Source organism: Alosa sapidissima, chromosome 16 (assembly GCF_018492685.1).
Source record: "Alosa sapidissima isolate fAloSap1 chromosome 16, fAloSap1.pri, whole genome shotgun sequence".
Classification (NCBI taxonomy): domain Eukaryota; kingdom Metazoa; phylum Chordata; class Actinopteri; order Clupeiformes; family Clupeidae; genus Alosa; species Alosa sapidissima.
This window is the reverse complement of record NC_055972.1, coordinates 28,246,586-28,267,824: the sequence shown is the minus strand read 5'-3', so window position 1 is coordinate 28,267,824 and position 21,239 is coordinate 28,246,586. Positions and strand designations below refer to the sequence as shown.

Below are 21,239 nucleotides of genomic sequence, written 5' to 3'. Positions count from 1 at the left end.
AGCTGAAAGTGGCAGATTGCGATTGTCATGTCATGCATATGCATTCATGGGAGGATCCAGGGGAAAGTGGGAGTTTAGCGTAAAAAGATGGGAGGGGAAGAGTAAAGAGCGCCTAGTTATGTATTCCGCGGTATGTACAAAGACTGCTCCTGAAAGCGCACGTCTATTCTGCGCCTAAATACTTCCGCCTTGTAAAAACAGGTGTTAATCCACATTGCAGTTCAATGAGTCAATAAGAGAACCTTTCAAAGACAACAGAATCGCTATTTAGAACACCAGTTTTTGTGGTGAAAGTATTTGTACTACCAAAAGCAACCTTAATTTTTGTTGGCCTTTTGCATGTCTTACTTTCACTTTCACGTCATTCACTTAAACTTTCCTACTTGCTAGATTTGACCAATCTTCCATAGCCTACGTGCACAAGTAGTTTGAGTAGAACTACTGATCTTCATTATCTCCCTGCTTGTTGACATCATATCATGTATGGTATTATTTCATGATCGCTAAACGCTTGATTCTTTTTAATGTTGTCATCAGTTAACTTCATTCAACTGCGCTTGTAGGCTACACAATCATGGGGAAGACTGCTGACTTGACAGTTGTCCAAAAGACGACCATTGACACCTTGCACAAGGAGGACAAGACACAAAAGGTCATTGCTAAAGAGGCAGGCTGTTCACAGAGCTCTGTGTCCAAGACCCATTCAAAAATGAGATTCACAAAGAGTGGACTGCAGCTGGAATCAGTGCTTCAAGAACCACCACGCACAGACGTATGCAAGACATTTGTTTCAGCTGTCGCATTCCTTGTGTCAAGCCACTCTTGAACAAGAGACAGCATCAGAAGCGTCTCGCCTGGACTAAAGACAAAAAGGACTGGACTGCTGCTAAGTGGTCCAAAGTTATGTTCTCTGATGAAAGTAAATTTTGCATTTCCTTTGGAAATCAAGGTCCCAGATAGCCTGGCGAGCCAGACCCACATTAAAATGTAGGGTCTGGGCACTCACCGTTCGCAGTGCTCAGTCCGAGGGACGGGATAATCAGTTGTCTTTCAAATTCCCTCTGCACGCAATAGGACGCAATAGGATATTTGTTTTCAAGTAGCAGGGAATTCAAGCCAAACCGTTGCAACTCTGCCATCAATCATTATGTTAAGCCCACCAAACGACTCTATACACGGTTTCAATGGCCTGATTAAGTTTCGATTTCTGGAGCTCACAAGCCAACGGAGAGTTGCTAGACTGGCCCTGGCAGCAAATTTAATTTGCTGCCGCTAGGGGCGCTTCTAGATTTCTAAGCTAGGTCCCAGAGTCTGGAGGAAGAGAAGAGAGGCACAGAATCCACGTTGCTTGAAGTCCAGTGTAAAGTTTCAACAGTCAGTGATGGTTTGGGGTGCCATGTCATCTGCTGGTGTTGGTCCATTGTGTTTTCTGAGGTCCAAGGTCAACGCAGCCATCTACCAGGAAGTTTTAGAGCACTTCATGCTTGCTTCATGCTGACCAGCTTTATGGAGATGCAGATTTCATTTTCCAACAGGACTTGGCACCTGCACACAGTGCCAAAGCTACCAGTACCTGGTTTAAGGACCATGGTATCTTAATTGGCCAGCAAACTCGTCTGACCTTAACCCCATAGAAATTCTATGGGGTATTGTGAAGAGAAGATGTGATACGCCATACCCAACAATGCAGAAGAGCTGAAGGCTACTATCAGAGCAACCTGGGCTCTCATAACACCTGAGCAGTACCACAGACTGATTGACTCCATGCCATGCCGCATTGTAATTCAGGCAAAATGACCCCCAACTAAGTATTGAGTGCTGTATGCTCATACTTTTCATGTTCATATTTTTCAGTTGGCCAACATTTCTAAAAAAACCTTTTTTTGTATTGGTCTTAAGTAATATTCTAATTTTCTGAGATACTGAATTTGGGACTTTTTGATGATATTCTAATTATATGACCAGCACCTGCATACATTTGGCCTCATAAACTCTTAAAGTCGTTGGACCTTCCCTTGCGGATTTTATTAGGTCCTCTGTGACAGACGGTTCTGCAGATTCTTTTGCAAGGATCTTGTCAAGCAGTTTCTTCATAGTAAAGATGCTACGGCATTTTCTGTGATACAATATGGATGGTATTCTACTCTCAGGGAGACCGTTAGCAAGATCAAGGATGGGCGATAGGCTCTTATTTCAGCTGCTCTCAGTAGTGTGTTCCATGACTTTATGTTCATACAGTAGGTGCCACAAGGTTTATCATCTGAACAATGTATTAAACTCTCCTCCTGAATACCACTAATTCTGCCATGCTTTTCTATTCTGGGATGTACAACAATTTGAAAGCAATAGAGATATATATTAGGAATGATGTGCTAAAATGAGGCCTTTTCCTACTCAGCGACTGTGTGTGTGAGAGAGAGAGACAGAGGGAATATATGAAGTGTATGTGTGTGTGAGTGAGTGAGTGAGTGAGTGAGAGAGAGAGAGAGAGAGTGTGAGAGATTGTGTGTGTATGTGAGGGAGAGAACATGCTTGTGTATGTGAAGTATGTGTGTGTGTGTGTATGTGAGGAAGAGAGAGAGTGAGAGTGCAGTGGCTTGACTGTGCATCATCAGTATTCTGCCACTCAAAATTCCCAATTCAAATACAGTAAAGCTACTAGCCTACCAACTGAAACTGCTCTCTCACACATAGGCTACATCTCTGTATATTATTTTTTGTCCATTCTTTTGTTCACACACAAATTGGGGAAGTCTACAGTTTACAGCAGACATCATTGCTTGATAATGATGTTAGTACCTTACTTGGGCCGGTTGGGTTATTATACATATAGTCTTTCACAAGTAGCCTAGTCATTGGTCATATCCTTACTCATTCTCACACATCTGAATCATAACACAAATAAAAATAAACAGGACTCACCTTGTAATCTGTTTTTGACACTACAACAGCCATTTTTGTTCTGTAGCCTAACTAAACTGCTTCCATCCACATACTGGCCCTGTGGCCCAGCAAACACCAACACCAGTGTTGCCAGATTGGGCGGAAATCACTAAAACCAATCACGCTCAAAAACCCGCCCTCTTCAGCAAAAAACCGCCCCAACAACGATTTTGTTATAGAGAACCATTCAACTCAAAATTGTATTTGCCCGCCTAAAGCTTATTTCCCCCCGCCCGACGAAGTCAAAAGAAGCCCAATTGGGCGGGCACCCGCCCAATCTGGCAACACACTCTAAAGTTGGCAGTTTATATTTGTACTGTAAAATGTTCAGAAAACAAATCTAGTTCTAGACAAATTGAAAAAACAGAATTTAGGCCTAATAGTTATGCAAGATCTACATGCATTCTCTTTAGAATTGAAATATCATGGCATGTCCGATCATTATAGTTCTGGTATCATTAAGGAAAACAGATTAATTACCCTAAAATATATTTTTCTGAAAAGTCTATATATTCTAGATGTGATATAATGTGCATTGAGACATCTCCGAACTTCCTCCATACCACTATACCTTACTTCTGTAATGTATTTTGCATTACATTGAAATGCATTGATTGGACAGCTATTAGTTATGGGTCTAAAATAGCTGTGTAAAGTGTATTCAGCTATCTAACCCATATATTTTCTAAAAGCCCATACTCTCTAGATGTGATATAGCAAGAGTTTGGATTTGACCCACCCACTTTTAGTCTTTTGTCTCTATCTAATCCTATATTATATACATGTAGGTGAAAAAGTGTATGACTGATACATTTTAGCCTATGTAATTTATGGACAGCTAAATTATCCATTTAAACTGTATATTGTCTAAAAGCCTATGCCATCTACATATGATATAACATAGATTAAGACATATCGCATCATCCCACACACTTGCATACACCTATACCTACACATAGGCATGTATTCTGAATTGTACTTGGTATAGGTATAAAAGCCAGTAAAAATACAACTAAGCTACCACTTAGAAAAGGTTATCATACCAAAACATATCTCTCAGACATAGAGGATTATGAAAATCATTGCTAGATTTTGCCACCTTTGTTTATACCAACTTCTGCTCTGGCCCATGGACTATGTAGCTTATTCCCAGCTGAGCCGTTTATGAGTGTTTAGTCCTAAATGAAAACGATTCATACTCTCTAGCCACTCACTCGCAATTCACTGACGTCAGGTTCACTTAAAGGAGCCACACATACTGTAGGGCTAGGCTACTGTTATTTCACTGCTGTACTATTGAGGACTATTATGAGTTCTGTCCATCATTTGGTGGTAGGTAAAATTACTGCAATAAAATTATGCTTATTAAATGCTTTCCCCAAATCACTTTTCACAATTTTTTTTCAAGAGTAATATTATCGGTTATCATATCGGTATCGGCCACAACAAACCAATAAATATCGGTTATCGTTATCGGCCCTAAAATTCCATATCGGTGCATCTCTAACAGAAACCTTACTTTTTGTGATCCCCAAAGAGGACTTTTTTCGGCCTTCACACCCACAGCATTTTTTAAATAAATGATAACTCTGCACAATAGAAAGGGTGCTCTACAATGACCGATAAAGTATGCTTCAAAGCATCAGCCCTTCTCATTTTTAAAGACACTAATTAACTCAACAGGTTTCATATGGCTGTGGTCTTTCCAGAGTTTAATTTTAGAAAACTGATGAAGCCTCTGATACAATATGTGTCTAGTGAAAACTCTGTACTGATTGGCATTGATAAAAAAGCGAGAGGAAAACTCTCATTACGGTCTCTGAAATACTATTCCACATGAAAAATCCACTAAGGTTTTGACTGACTATCCAAAAGGTTCAAATCACACTCCTGCTCTGACTGACAACACTGCCAAGACACTATACAGAAAAAAGAAAACGGTTGGCTTTCTAGGCTCCCAGAAAAAAAATTGTCACATAAAAAGACTTTTGTCTGAGCTGGAAAGGGCCCTCATTTCCACAAAAAGCAGACAATGCATTTCAAATAAAAAAAAATTATTGACTAAAACATAAATAATAGTATTCTCCACTTCATATTTTTTCTACCATAATGAGAAAAATGTTACAACAAGTAACCAAGTCAATAAATGGGCAGCGTGATAAAAACAAATAATAAAGATGTGTGTGAACTGTGGCCATTAAGCCCTAAAGAATATTAGAATATAGATAGCTGTGAAACCAATTTAAACGAAAAAAGCAGGCACAGTTGAGGAAAACAAATTTAGAAGCAATGGAATGGAAGAAAGGCATTTTTTTAATTTTTTTAAATGTTTTGTTAGTTGAGCGCATTCAGCTACTCTGACACTGACCTACCACTCTACCCAAGAAAAGAGTTATCTCACTGCAGATGGGCCTGTGCTGGGTCACAGAGCCCAAGTTTGTATTTAAGTTGCACATTTTTTTCCTCAAGATGAAGGTGACAACTCATTACAATTATGAAATATTAATTTGAGCCGTGTTTAGGAGACTAGTGAAGTCAGGGAGATGAGGGGGCAGATCGATATTTTACAGATCATGAGTAGTAGGATTTGAGGGATGCTCTTCAACTCACTCAATGTGAGGAGGAAGAACAAGGCCCTATGTTAATGTACCTTTTCAAACAAGCTCAGGCCGCCCTTCTAGAGGACAATCTCCTCTCTAAAAGCATTAATTGTGAAGTAAATTATCTGAACCACTTCAGTAGAAAACACTTGTGAAATTAAATTGATAACACTCGTTAAAACAGCATTATGTGGCATGTACCTGACACTGAACAGAAAATATCCGCGTCAACTTAACTTTCATGGAAACCTGACCTGTTCTACCTCCTTGAGAAACAGTTTTGAAAGCAGCAAGCACCAAAGTCTAACAAGCAGACTACACCAAGCACGTAACTGAAGCATTCTATCATGGAGCGCAAAAATAGATTTAAATATAATTTAAAAATATTTTTTTCCAAATATACGTGCCACTATCACGTCTGGTGTAACCAGTTCCCCTGATTATTGTGGAAGCTAATTGTCGCAGCATATGCTCGGTGAATGGAATGCTTCAGTTACGTGCCTGATGTAGCCTAGCGATGCATTAGACCCACCTATTTCCCACTGAAGTTATATAACGCACAACTTTCCAATCATTTCATAATAATGATCACAATCTACAATTTCAAAATAAACAAGCCCAATTTAACATAAAAAATAAAAGCTAAATGATGAAATGCAGAAAGGTGCCCCCAATGTTCTTAGTGTCACACATTTTCTGTCCATCAATATTTTTCACTTCCACAAACAAACAATAGAAACTTCCATTAAAAAGCAAACACACCCACATTAACACAATGTCCAACACCTTTCTCAGGGAAGAAAAACAAAGTCCCTGCCATGGCCGTTAGCCTTATCATACCTTCTGGGCCACACGGCAAAAACTGATGACTCCACAGCCAGTGAAAAGCAATCGTGGGACCTATTTGAAAGGCCATTTTCCCCCTGCCATATCCCCAAGGCCCTTTCTCTCCTTTCAACAGAAGCAAATTATTCCAAACAAACTGCTTGTTGTTGTGCATTTCAATGAGTAAAGAGAGACAGTAATGGAAGCAGCAGGAGAGGGTTTGATAAATGTTTGGACATGTCCAACTGTTACATCCCTGGCGAGACTTGGTTGACTGGAGCACCAGATAAATCATCTTCTGTTAGCTTTGGAAGGCATAGAGGTCATTTAGCTCAATAACTCAACGTAAAACTGGTGCAAGCACATCTTTTAAATGATGGCTTGGTTCTACACAGAACATTATGTCTATGTAATTTGGAGTCATTTGATATAAACAAAGTTTATGAGATAGACTTTTGTTATTAGTTGCACAATTTATGTTTGATAGTGACAGCTATTAATATATACTGGTAGATGGTGTTTGGGAGCAAACACTATTGATCACAGGAAATACGTATGAAATCACTGAATAAAAAATCATTAGCTATTTAATGTCACACACTGAGTTTTACAGGGGAGATTTACAACTCTAGCTGGCAAATACAGTTCTTGCAGTGGCTGCAACTAAATTGCTTTTTTTGATGAGCAGGTTATATTTCTCACTTTAACATCTCACACAGACACAGACACAGACAGCCAGTGTATGTATTTCAGTTTGACTTTTAATATCACTATTCATTCTAATCTGCCAAATTTCTATCCATATTGTAGACATTTATAAAACAGATCCCTGACAAAGTGACAAGTGACAAATGGTCTGAGTCTGACCATCATATTTGTACAGGTAACCTAGCGGTCTTCCAGTCCTATCTCCTATTTGTCACAATCCACAGACTTGACTGAAATAGAAGTGGCATATTTATTTCATGCTTGCCATTCTTCAGCTCTCCAGCAGACAATCACGCTGGATCACAAGTCATACTATCAAGACACAACTCCCAGCAAGTAATTCTGTGGACCTTCGGTCTCCCAGCAACTAATTTTGTAAACCTTCGGTCGCCCAGCAAATAATTCTGTTGACCATCCTCACCTGGCAACCTTGCTACCCATACCCCACCCCATGCCTCCCTTACCCAAAAACACAGTTGATTCATTTTGTTCACCCAAGCACTGGTGTGTCAATCTGATTTAAAAAAAAAAAATCTGCACTGTCCTTCCAACAGGGAAATCTCTCTCACACACACACACACACACACACACACACACACACACACACACACACACACACACACACACACACACACAATACACACAATACACACACACACACACACACACACACAAACACACACACACACACACGGTGCCTGCCTGGGCCTAGACTGGTGTTTCTTTGCATTGAGTCACGGATGCTCATTAATCAAACCGCCAGACAGGGTGCAAAATAAACCTTCAACTTTTCAAGATGGCCTTTCAGTTAAGGGGCGAACCAACAGTGATGGAGTACCCGCCTCTGCCATCTTCTTCAACAGGCAGCCATCCATCCAGACAGCCAGCCAGTCGCTGTGGCCACAGCCAGAGACATCAACGTATCCCTCTGAGCACCTTGCGCTTGGAAAACACCAAAGACTGACAGCTTCAATTGGATTGCTGTCAGTTTAAGCTAAAGTGCTTGTGTCTATGTGTGTGTGTGTGTGTGTGTGTGTGTGTGTGTGTGTGTGTGTGTGTGTGTGTGTGTGTGTTTCTCCCTTTCTTGCTTTGTCTTCCTTTGCTTTGTGACATTCTATGAAGCCCTGTTAACATCTCAGGAGACACAACACTATGTTTTTAAAACAACCACTAAACAAAGAGCGGACCGAATGCACGATTCCTTATCGAGGCCTAAATTCAAGACTTGAAACATATTTGCCTGTTGCCTATTTGTCTATTGTGTTATGTTGGGCTTTCATTATGGACCAACACAATCAGATTGGTTTTCAAATGGTTGTAAAATGTACTTTTGATTGAACAATTTAGCAAAGAAATGGGCAATATAGTCTTTGCAACTCCCTATACATGGCAAATAGCGTATTAACAACTGCTTATTACAAGGCTTCTTAAGACCTTAATCATAGGTGTTTTCAAACAATAATCCAACACAAGTAACCATTCACCACAACATTTACTGTGACATATTTGGTGACTCGGAGATCCAAGTTGCTAGAGAAAAACATAAAATAAACATCTCCCTATAATGCGGATGTTGTAAATGGTTCCACTTGTACAAGCCATGGAATAACGCACACTTCTGAGCTTGGACGAAACAGGGAATTAAGAGGACTGCAAGGCCGAGAGTTGATGGGGCGGGGGGGGGGGGGGGGCTAAGCTATGCTCAGCATAAATGGAACGTGGAAGCACCCCAAAATTACAGAGAATAAAATAAAGACCCCCCCCCCCCCCCAAAAAGTCACACTCTTTTCCCAGCCAAGCCAAGTCATAAATGGAGACATTTTACGGAATTCATTATAAAAACTTGGTAGATTAATTACCAGCCACATTAATCAGTTCTGGGGTTTCAGAATTGCTTCATGGCACCAAGCCAACGACTTAAAATGACCCCAAATTTTAAAAAGTATCTCTAGAGCCAAGATAGGAATGATATGGGGAACATACTTCAAATGTTATCAACAAATCTGACAGAAATATTATCAGGTCAAAAAAAAGCCTACCTCCTTATTCTGAAAATTATTTTTTAAACAAATTCACAGAAACTTCAAAATGGAAAAACATAGGAAAAGTAAAGCAACCACAGCCTATACTAAAGACTAACTTGAAATGCATGGAGGTTCCCCCGGTTTCAATGGCAGGAATACGGCTAGACTGTACACTGACACAGACAACAAGCATGAATAAATTTGAACCTAAAAAAAAAAATAACCTCCATCCAGTGCTGTCTGCACACTACGGCAACCTCAGCCTGGCTGTGCAGAGGTTGTTCTATTTTTCTCAACAAGGACCCGCTTGTGGCTTGTGGATGCGTACTTCACAATGCTTAAGTGGGGGAGCATCAAATGAACCGTGAATGATTTGTCTGGGCCCTGTAGAGGGCCCAATATGGAGGAGTGGAGGAGTGGAGGCCTGACGAGCCCAGAACGGAGGGAGAACGTGACGGGGGTGTGAGGGTGGAGAGAGTGAGGGGAAGAGAGTCATGCCTCAGGAGAGAGCCGCATGACTCCAGACATATGTCTGAGCGCTTAACAACAGGCCGCGATAAAGCTCATCCTTCTCAGCAGCCTCTGCACTGCAGTCTACCTATTCTCCTCATGTCTGAGGGGTAAGAGTGGGTAATCTGAGCAATAGTTTTGCTTTTTGATCAAGTGTTTTGGAGGTGGCAAGAGTGGTATTTTAGCAGCCCTGGTGACAATTAACATCAATTGTTCTGGTTTTACATTTCTTTTGCTCCACAGCTGACAGGATTTCCATGACGAAATTGTGACACTGCAGTATTCTTTTAATGAACTACCTTTTGGGGGTTACAAGATAGACAGAAAAGAACAACAAATGGCTTCAATAAGATGATGATAAAATATGTCTATTACCTTCTAAACAAGCTGACAAACAATGTGCTGTGCTGTGACTCAAGGTCATAGCACATTTGGCTACACCTGTGCATTCAACAAAGCAATAGTTCCTTGACTGGCCCTGGATTCAAATCTTTTCCAAAGCCCATCCTCCCTTGTCCATACACATTCTTTAATTTCATACCGCTGTCCTAACTCAACTAAGCAAACTTAAGATCTCAATCCGTCCTAAAAAATGTAGAATGGGAGGACTCAAAGGGGCATTTCAGCCATCAAACAAGCAAAGCTGATCAGAATTTCAAGACGTGGGACGATTACCGCTATTACACTGTATGTTTGCTAATCATGGGCATAGACCATGAGCATAATCCTCGATCCATTACATACAATTTCAATCTTGCATTTTACCCAAAAACCATTTGCTGTCATACCGTGCAGCAGCCATACAATACAGATCATTTTCTGAAATGTCTTTGTGTGATAAGTTAAATGCATCGATTTAAACATTTATTTCAACGTTTCCTCTTTTCTATTTTTCATAATGCCACTTAGCAGCATGTGACACATGAACTGGCTCACAGGCTAGACTTTAAATATAATTTTCATAGACAAAATAAATAAATAAAAAAGTGTCTGGCGAGATCTTCACGTTGGCAATTGATTTCAGCATCACTCCCAGGAAACTATTTTGGGTCTCATAAAAAAAAAAATCTCAGAGCAAGACCCCAACTGTCTGCGGTCTGTGGAGAAGAGGCGGCATATGAAGATTGACACATTTCATTTTCTCCCAGCCGCTAGATAGTCTGGACCCCATCGCCGGGGAAACGTGTGGGCAGCATATGTTTTCATTTACAGAGATGGATTAATACAGGCAGCACTCAGAGGCCTCTTACGCCGGCGAAAGTGGTACTTCTTGCTATTGTCGGTTTCATCTCTGACGAACACAGGGTTTACAAAATAATAATTCAAATCTTTGAGAGACAGCGGGTAAATTCAGCCGTGACAAAATTCCATCCCCTGGCTGTCTCTTCTCATCTAGCAGGGACTCCAGGCAGGCCCTGGAGCCCTGAATGATGCCTGAAACAGGCAAATGGCACAAAAAAAAAAAAAATCAAAAAACAGGGAGACAAGAAATGAACAAGTGTGTGAAAAATAACAGCCTTCCACCAAGATAGGCATAGGTTTTTATCAATTTTACATATTTTCATAACCTGTCCAGAGTGTCAACTTTTCCCCAGCGATAATAAGAATAAGATGGAATGGATGAGACCTCGTTAGGCATGCATTCAGTCAGAGCCTTTCGGAACCTGCAGCATCTTGACATTTCGGGGGGAATGCAATCTTTAACCTAAAGCTGGCATCGCAGTTTGAGCCCCGAGAGGTGCCATGTGCCGAAGAGGTCCCCTGGCGCACAACTGAGAGCACCTCATGTCACGGGTGAGCTGGAATCAGCTCCTGAATTTACAATCAGCACTGGACAGCTCCCTCATATCCGCTGGTTTCCAACTGACAACCGGAGAATTTGAAAAAACACGATTTGCGTATGGGAGTCTGATTGAATCCTAAATGACTTTCAACTGAACATTGGGTTTCAGTGGAGGGCCCTTCTGTCTCTGCAAATACAATTCACATTGCCTGGTATTCTACACCTGGCATAAGATGTCCTATACAAAAATGTCCACATGGCTTGTGTGTGTGTATGTGTGTGTAGGACCTCTTAAGACCTTCAAACAGAAACCCATTAAGAGATCGCAAAGGAGGTGAGGAAGGGGAATGCAAACCTGTACACAGAGTTTGTCCTTGGCAACAGCTTTTTTTTTTTTTAACTATGACTGACTTGAGAGGCAAACTTCTTGTGCTTTCCTGCAAAAATTTAATTAAAATGCTCAATCAAGCTTTGGCTAGTTCTAAAGCGGTTTTCGTTCCCAGAGCTGTCAGATTTATTATTACTCTCCATGCTCATGCTCCGCGTTTAATACCTCTAGTTATAGCCGCAATTAAATCCGCTTCCACATTGTTTACTATGACCGAGTTTCAAATTTAAATTTTAGAGGTCAGGAGGCTCAAGCTGACGGAACTGTGGTATTACCATAAAGATTATTCACGTCCTCCTCTTTCCACTGAACAAGCTTAATGCGTTTCAGTCAACCTATTCAGAAAAGGATGTAATTCTTCCAACTGCTGCATTAGAATGCGATTAGTTGCATTTTTTGAACAACAAAAAAAGGCTGAGGTCCGTTGAAGTTTATCTGATACAAGGCATCACAAAGATATTACGGACCAGCCACAAGCACTGGATCCCCCCCCCCCCCCCCCGGTGTCATTTTGTAGTGATACATAGTTCTGTCCAAATATTGTATCCGTGGCAGAGCAAACAAAAACACTTCCAACCAATTCCCTGGCCCTCCTTGCACCTGTAGTCCCTGCAGAGCCTGCATAAGAGATCAGCATCACCAAAGCAGGCAAATAGTCTTTGGGCAAAAAACCCCTCACCTGTAGCAGCTAACTAAACTGACAGCTCCATTTTGTTTCCCTATGAACAAAGGCAACACAGAGCTCATCTCCTCGACAACAAAAGGAGGCGGCAATGATAATAGAAGCAGAAGCTCTGTCCATGCATGAATAATTCCACTACATCATAGGAGACGCAGACACTCCTTACAATATGCTTTTTATGGTCACTTTCCCCACTAAACGGCCCATTGGGTTCTAATAATACCGGGAGAGCTTCGAAAGAGGCCTTCCAATCACTGGATCCCAGAGGAGGGGCAGCTCGCCTGCTTAAAAAGAGGGAGAAGCGGTGTGGAGTGGAAGGTGCATTGGGGGAAAGCAGTGAAGTGGTACTGATATTTTAGAGATGGGAGCTGAAGTAAAGAGCTTTTTTTGTTGAATTAAAAAAAACATGAGTGTTCTAAAAAGTGCTACATTAAAAAGACTGACAATCAAGTAATGGAGAGACATTTTAAAGATGCTACATGGAGCCAAAGAAAACAAACAACTCGTTTGGTACTTGTCAGTTACCACAACACATTAACTATTTGCGCGTACTTACCTTGCCCTGCGCACATGAAACCACCCCCCACCCTCAAAAAAGTGCGCTGCTGTACTACACACTTTGGGTTTGTTCTATGCTTTGGGTTGCACTCTGTGCATGTTAAATGCGCTATACAAATAAAACTGGCTTGACTTGCACAAGATATTACATTCACATATTACATTTGTGTTGCTTCCCTATTTTATCAAGCACAGTTCCATTAGGATGCCAACAAAATAATTCATTTTCACTGTTTCACTGAGCAACAAATCACAATGGTTGGCATCTTACAAGCCAAACTTTGTGCCAAAATGCCACGGGAAAACAAATCAAGGCTAGTTAATTCTGCACCACCTCACCATAGACCCTACAAATGGGCACCCTTTGTTAGTCGCCATTTGTCTATTACTTTTACTATGATATTTAAACAAGGAGACAACACAGCAGAACAATTACCAAAACAAAGCCCTCAAACCAAAAGCAATCATAAAAATATATCTGCAAGCAGCAATGAGGGGGCCAAACAGATAGGCCGGAGTAACCATGGCAACGAAATGCTGTTAGCTCAATGCTGCAATCAGACGTATGGCCATAAGCTGTCAAAGCAAGTTTCACGTCTAGCACGTCAAAAGTTACAAAAGTTGCTAATTGCAGTGACCCTAGAGGTCAAAGGTCACAAAATTTCTTCGGCATTCACCTGATGGGGTCATGAGTCCATGTACCAAGTTTGGTTTTGATACATGCAACGATTGCTGAGATATGAGCTCACTTCCTGTTTGGCAGCTTCGCCACAAATTTCGATTGGATGTGACGGGCGAACGCTTCTATCAATTGTTACAGAAATAAATGAAGTGACAAGGCATGGTCTGAAGATGGTCTGTGCCAATTTTGGTGAAGATCAGATGAAATTTGTGACCTGTGCGAAATTGTTGGTGTTTTTGATCAAATCAAATATGGCGGCTGAATAAATTATATTGATGTAACAAGTTGCCCTCAGTTGACCTAAGGACCTTTCACAGTATTACCAGACACCACTAGTACAATTTAATTCTAAGCACAGCAGCAGCTACAGGCCAAAAGGCATGTTTGTGAATTACAGCGCCCCCTAGAGGTCAAACGTCACATTTCTTGAGGGTCCTCCTGATGGGGTCATGAGTCAATGTACCAAGTTTGGTTTTGATGCATGCAAGGGTTGCTGAGATATGAGCTCACTTCCTGTTTGGCGGCTTTGCCGCAAATTTTGATTGGCTTTTACGGGCGAACGGTAATACTTCCGAAGACAAAAAGTGATAACTTTTGTGAGGCTTGGTCTGAAGATGATCTGTGTCAAATTTCACAAATTTTAAACACTTAAAATTGGTGATACATTTTAAGTGTTTTTGATGAAATCCAAAATGGCGGAAAATCCATCATGGCGGAAAAAGACGTGAAAAAGACGGAAAATCGGACCAACAGGTCAAAAGTTACGTGCATGAACGCACGTCCAACTTTGGCCTGTTGGTGGCGCTAGAGGGTTTGAGTTGCCGACATGAAACTTGGTGACATGAATCATGGGACCATCCCTTGGGACATCAGTGTGCCAAATTTCCCAACTTTTTACCAGACGGTTCTATGGGCTGCCATAGACTCCCATTGCATATAATAATAATAATAGGAAAACGTAGAAACACAATGAGGTCCTCGCAGCTTCGCTGCTTGGCCCCCAAAAATAACACATTTTCAGATGCTGCCTTGCAACTTGAAGGGGATTTAGAAAAAGGCGGAGACCATGAGATCCTGCTGACGCAGGGAAAAAAAGTCAGGTATGACATGTCCAATTATCCCTCACCTTGAGCGGTCACTTTGCTTTCAGCAGTCTCTGACTTCTTCATTTTGTCAATTCCCCCAGCAGGAAATAATTTGTACTGCCAATATGGTATTCTTCATCAACACACTCTCATTGAACACATCCATTCAAGATTGATTGATTAATTAATTAATTATTTGAATAAAAAGTCTCTTTAAATAAAAGCAATTTGCAAATGTGCATGAATGCATATTTAATGTGCATGTGCTTTGCAGAACACACTGCTGTGAGATGTTTACAGATATGCCCCGTTACCTTGCCTAATATAAATAACCTTGCTGGGAGAAAAACAAACAAAAAAACACCAGGGCATTAAAACCACACAGCTGTTCATGAAGGTGATCTTAATGCATGAAAGAAGAGTGATCATGTGACAGGGAAACCAAGTAATGGTTTAGTGGTTTTCCTGCATTCCTTCTGGCTCCTCAGGTTTGACCATCTGCGTCAGACACCGTTCTGCTTTTGTAACGCCGAGTGCCCAGCTCGGCTTTAGCCACACACACAGGATCTTGTGATGCAGGGGGCAGTTATGGGCTGTGGTCACTGGTCAGGCAGGCCAGGAATGACTGATGGCTTCTAAGTGCGCTCGACAAACTGCTTTTCCGGACCAATCAAAGCCAATTCTTTCCCCACCCACACCCATCACACAAAGGCTGCAGAAAATAAGGAGTGGATCTCTATCCAAAGGCTATCCAATCTCAGAACGAGCTTCGGTATCCCACACAAAAGTCCCTCTCCTGACTCGCCTCATCAGCTTATCGCTATGGTTATTACTATCCTCCCTCACGAGAAGGGGGGGGGGGGGGGGGGGGGCATTCTCTTCATGGGGGAGCTTCCTATACTATATTTCTCCCTGAGAGGAAACCACCATTGCTGTGAAGCCAGATATCTGAGCGAGACATTATTCACACTCAGGGCAGAAACTGTGAAGTCCTGAAGATGTTTCAATTGGTGCTGTTCGGTGACAAACCAATCATACATTTGTCTGGGCCTGGCTGCCAAAAGGTTAAATTAAAGGTTCGACCTGAAAGTCGATATTGATGTGCGATTCCCTTTCAAGATGACACCTCAATTCACAGGTTTCAAGAAAAGGTGCAAGACTTAGACTAGGCTGGGTCTTAGGCAGTAATTGAATCTCCTCTCCCAGACACACTTAGTGGACTGAGATTTTAGCAATTAGTGTACTGACTAGACAAAACGGCATGTTTAATTTGCTGCATTATTATTGGTATTGATTTGTGCATAAATCTTAGATCGCCCCCTCTATCTAGGCCAGCAAGAGAAGCTTGAATTATCCTCGAGCCATGACGGATGGCTTGCAGGCAGGAGAATGAGAATTACAGTTTGTCACATGCTAATTCTAATGAATAAATGATTGGGCCGAGGCAGACGCATCCATCTAACAGAATGTGTTGATTTTACAAATAGCGAAGCACACCAATACCTCCGAGCCGTACTTGTAAACAAATGTTCATTCACTAACCCCAAGAGAGGCATTCTGTTCAAGCATGTGGTTGTTGTGTGTGTGTGTGTGTGTGTGTGTGTGTGTGTGTGTGTGTGTGTGTGTGTGTTTTTCTCTGCATCCATAAAATATACTTCAGGAAATGCAGCACCTGCCTGATTCCCAGGCTAATGGGATGAGAAGGTGGCTTACCGCGAGTGCTTTGGAGAGCCTTGTGCGGAAGTCATTGAGGACGATGGATATGATGTCCTGGTGGGGAATGTATGCATAGCCCCCTTTCAAGAACACCTTCCTGGATCGTACCAGATCTAGTGCATCCTGGAAAGGCACCTAAAAACACAGAGGGTAAAAAATGATAGTCCTTCATTTCATCCTAATTAATGCTATTGGATTTAAAGTTGTTTTCAACTGTCAGATAAGATTTACACTGGCAATTCTAAACATACTGGGCCATTTTTCCATACATGGATTAAGGCTAACTTTAGTTGTCTTCACACAGGGCCACATCAACCTAATGGAAGAGCTGTGCAACACACAGCAAACGACTCACCTTGTAGTAGTCCTGTTCTATAACCGAGGCTCCACTGATTCCATAGCTGGAGTTAATGAGCTTCTCCGTCAGGAGTTTCTTCTCCTCGACACTGAGCTGATGATGGAGGGGAGAGAAAAGAAAAGAAACATTTGAGTTTCTAAAATAGGTCACATCTGATCAATTAAAAAACTGGCTCATCATAGATCAGTGCAAAAAAAAAACTTTGCAAAGAAGTGTTTAAAGCTATCCAAAATAAAAAAAGAACACTTGATCCAGTAACTAGTGCTTTTTGTCAAGGGGGAGGAGGGGGCAAAAATATTACTGTTCATTAGGCTCTAATACATACAGCCAATTGAGAGGGGTAGGAGGGAAATTATTATTCAATCTTTAGAGCTCTCCTCACAGTCATCAACGGCACTTCTTCAAGCAGTCTTAGTCATTAGCCATTTAAACGGCTGGCTTGGCTGTGAGAGACCATAGCTATAACAGGGGACCAGCCTGACAGCTGTGAGAGACTGGTAGCCAGACCTTTTGAGTTAAGGGTCGCTCTGCACTGTCTGTGGCAGCTACGTTTCACCTGAGGTAAAAAACAGACACATCACAGGCACGCTGCTCAAATATTTATGTACATTCAATCCAAATGCAGCTCCTCCATTCGTTTTTTTTCCCCCTTAGGGGAGAACGATGAACAATATCAAGCCATGCATCATGCCACTTCCCTCACAAGAAGGGCTCCATCTGGTACATGGTTAGAATAACGATGAGACCTAGCTTCCAGTTCACCTCCCACTGCTCATTTACAGTGGTTGTTTTCTGATATGCCAAACCATGGGTAACATTTAGTTTGCAGCTAGACAGGTAAAAGAAAATAACTGAAAATTGTACACAAATATTTTGTAATACTATTCACATAATTTATAGTATAGATTCAGAAATCTCTAAGGTTGTAATTCTAGTGCTACAATTTTGTTAATGGGATGCACTGTTAGATAATTAAGTACTAAGGTGCAGTTAATCTACCTGAATATCTATATATTATGCAAGAGTTGTGGAGCAAAAAAGAATATCTATGTATTGATGCAAACAGAAAATGACCAACCCACTCAAAGACTTCATCTGTACTCCTACAAAACACAAGGTCAGCTGTTCTTAGACTGCCACCTCCTGGAGACACATGAAGACATGCCCTACTGTTGTCTGCACACGACAGATCATTTTATGGAGTATCAACACTTAAACCTGACCGTTCTAACAAAGCTAAAATGTGTTTTGTTTGTATTCCATGCATGACTGCATGAGTCAGGGTTCCTACTCCTTCTGGAATAATTTCTTTATAAGGTCTTTCCAGGCCCAATTCCTCTAAATTCAGGGACCCATCAAACCAATTGCAGTTACAACACAGATTTTTTTTTTTTATTTCATTTTTTTATGAGTGCTATCAGGCTTTACAGCTGCTCACAAACCAGACAGAGTTGAGAAAGAGAGGCTTGGCAGTGTGAACACTTACCAACATTCCTCAAGTGTGCTGTGTTATAGTGCTGTGTGTTATAATGACGGCTTCTTGCCTTTTTTAACTCAAAACATTACATTTTCAAAGACTTTCAATGACCCATATCTATTTTATCTCTTCCAAAAATCTTTCAAAATCTTGGTTTATGGGGGATATCATGGCCACCTCCGGCTTGGGACAACTTGGTGAAAACAATGGCATGGACAACTGATGTGAATTCAAAAATGGCACCAAATATTCTCATAAAGGTCATTAGTCTGATTTTTTCTTGAGCCAGCTAGTACTTAGTATGGGCACTCACTCAATCTAGCTGTGGTCAACTCCATACTGTAGTGGTTTGGCTATTTTATCTATCTCATCAGAATAGTTGTGGGACAACTTCAATGAACCAACACTACCACGCTGATTTGTTTTCACCGAGTGCAGACAAAATTACGAGACACTTTTATCATCCATATTTCTCAAATTCATAAACTCCCACTTCAAGGACCCATGGCAGCTATATGTACGGATGATGAGACCAGGAAAAATAGCCTTAAGTGTCAAAGGTGTTTGAATCTGAAGCCATATCCAGCCCCCGCTCTTCAATTGTTTTTAAAGCTCTTGAACTGAACCTTTTACATTGGCGTCTGTTTCCGTAACTATTTCATCTTTGTTACGTCTCACCTGTCCGTTTTACACAGAGAAGGAATGCCTGGTTAGAATTTCCCCCCAATTGTTCCGCCATCAAAGGTAATCAGAGGCGGAAACGCATCAGTGTAAATTGGTCAAGGATGAATATGGGGAACCTGGGCGCAGAGTTTTGACGACTCTACGTGTGTGCAACCAACCACCGAGAAATTTTAAAACTGAATACGCACCCTGTCAACAGTATTGTAGCTTTTCCTAAGATTCAAACTCAAGCCAGTAATTGCATATTCTTGTGTAATATGTAAACACTCTTACAGTGTCATACTGCAGATTGTTGCGGTGTAGAAACTCAGTCTTGTACTTGGCTGGCAGGTCACTGAAGCGGTATCGGAACAGATCCATTTCCTGCTGGATGAACCAGCGTCGCAGGTCTTCACTGCAAAAGAAAGAAATGCATCACATCATTAGCTATGCTGTAAAACTCAATTCAGGATAAATCACATTCAGATACATTTTAAAATTATTTACCTTCATTAATCTACCAAAACAATTCACAACATTGTTAATACAAGTGAAACATGCAGATAATGTGCATACGTTTGACAGTAGGCAAGACGAAGAATGAAATGGGAGATGTGATCTTTTCTCCGCTTCTCAAACTCAGTCGGTCCATTTTGATCTTTACGGTCATCCTGTCATGGTAGAAAATTAAAAACTCCAATCAACTCCACCAGCAGGCAAGTCATTTGTGTGTGAGACTGTTTGTGACTGAGAAGAATTTGTAAAATGTGAACACAAGTGAGATAAAAAATTTAATCATCAAAAAAAGGACAGCATTATTGCACACTGACCCCAAAGCATAAAGTATGTCAGACACTTTTCAGCCTAATCTAATTAAGACAATGTTACTGTTTCTATTGTTTCTAATGAGAAATGAGACCTGATTAAAAATGCAGCACAGTATTTATTTGAGTATAGTACACGCTTGTGTATGTTGCACAATGGGGGGAAAAAAACTCTTGAGTATCCAAGATATCCATGAGCCAACAATGGGCATTGCCATGACACTTCAGTATTCAGAAGTCCAGCGTTCTGTTTACAGCTGAAGCTGCATTGTATTGTATATGATGGCACACAGTGACTGACACATCCTTAGCCATGTAAAAGTACACTTATATTTTTTTTCTGTCAGTCATACACTGCATTATATGGAATATCTATACTGAATGCAGAATTGTCAACATTTCTAAAGATATAAGTTGAAAAATATTTTAGTTAGCCAGTTAGGCTGCTAAGACAGAAGATTAAAACCAGGCTGAAGTAGGGCTTCATGAATAAAGTGAATAACCGACTCTCGTTTTTCGGATTGTCAGACATGGAGATGTCAGCGGTAGACCATGCCATAATGTATAGAAAAATTTGTGTTTAAGCAGGTTATTTCATGTTTGTCAAAAACTTAAATGCTTCTGGATGATGACATATATGCTTGCAAAAAGGATTTAACATACTTACAGCCTCTGTTCTATAAGGGAAGTTCAAATTGGTGAGTTCAGCATGCAGTTTCTTATTGTATTGCTCTGTGGTCTTCACATAGCTGACGCCAAGGTTTTCCACGGTCTTCAGCACTACAACACAAATCCAGTTGTATTAGATGGGCATCACCATTTCATCTGCCAAGCACATCACAACACTGCACATTTTATTGCAGAGGCTGGGTCTATAGGGTCAAGGATAGAAGATTTTAACTGTTTAAATGGGAAGACACGTTTAAATGGTGTCTATGTAAGAGCTGGTGAATACCTGATTGATTATATTGAAAATCACTGCTGATCAAATATATTAACAATCTTCTGTCATGAAAAGTAAGGGAACCACTGTCTCAAGTAAACTGCAATGGTTTGATTGATTTTGCTGACAAAATACAATCCAGGGCCACTTAGGCTGTTTCCATTAGTGATTGGTCACTAATGGAAACTGGTCATTTGAACTGAAAGAAAACAAAGTTACTTGTCTTAATGATGCATTACACAGGCACATGCAGTACCAGGGCCCTTACGTTTCAATCTCTCCACTGCAAAGATTTCAAACTCCGCAAGCGAGATGTTTTCAGTCGGAGGCTGACTGTAAAACTGGAGACAGTGACCGTAGAGCTCATTCTGTGGATTGCTTAGAAGCTTTCTTCTCCTGTTAGAAAACTGCATGGTCACACCTGAAAAAGTATTGCCATCAAACAGATCAACAAACTGCCCACCTCGAAA

The 21,239-nt window shown here is 41.0% G+C and overlaps 1 protein-coding gene across 1 annotated transcript in view; it reads right to left on the bottom strand.

Moving 5' to 3' along the window:
* The window catches only part of prim2 (DNA primase subunit 2), a 71,840-nt gene that overhangs the window by 50,077 nt on the left and 524 nt on the right, over positions 1-21,239 (bottom strand). The window contains exons 2-7 of the mRNA XM_042066353.1: positions 21,038-21,190; positions 20,494-20,606; positions 19,579-19,673; positions 19,297-19,417; positions 16,860-16,955; positions 16,502-16,639 (exon numbers count right to left, since the gene is read on the bottom strand). Coding sequence (XP_041922287.1) covers positions 16,502-16,639; positions 16,860-16,955; positions 19,297-19,417; positions 19,579-19,673; positions 20,494-20,606; positions 21,038-21,182 — 708 coding nt within the window. The 5' untranslated portion in view covers positions 21,183-21,190. The remainder of the gene's footprint in view (positions 1-16,501; positions 16,640-16,859; positions 16,956-19,296; positions 19,418-19,578; positions 19,674-20,493; positions 20,607-21,037; positions 21,191-21,239) is intronic.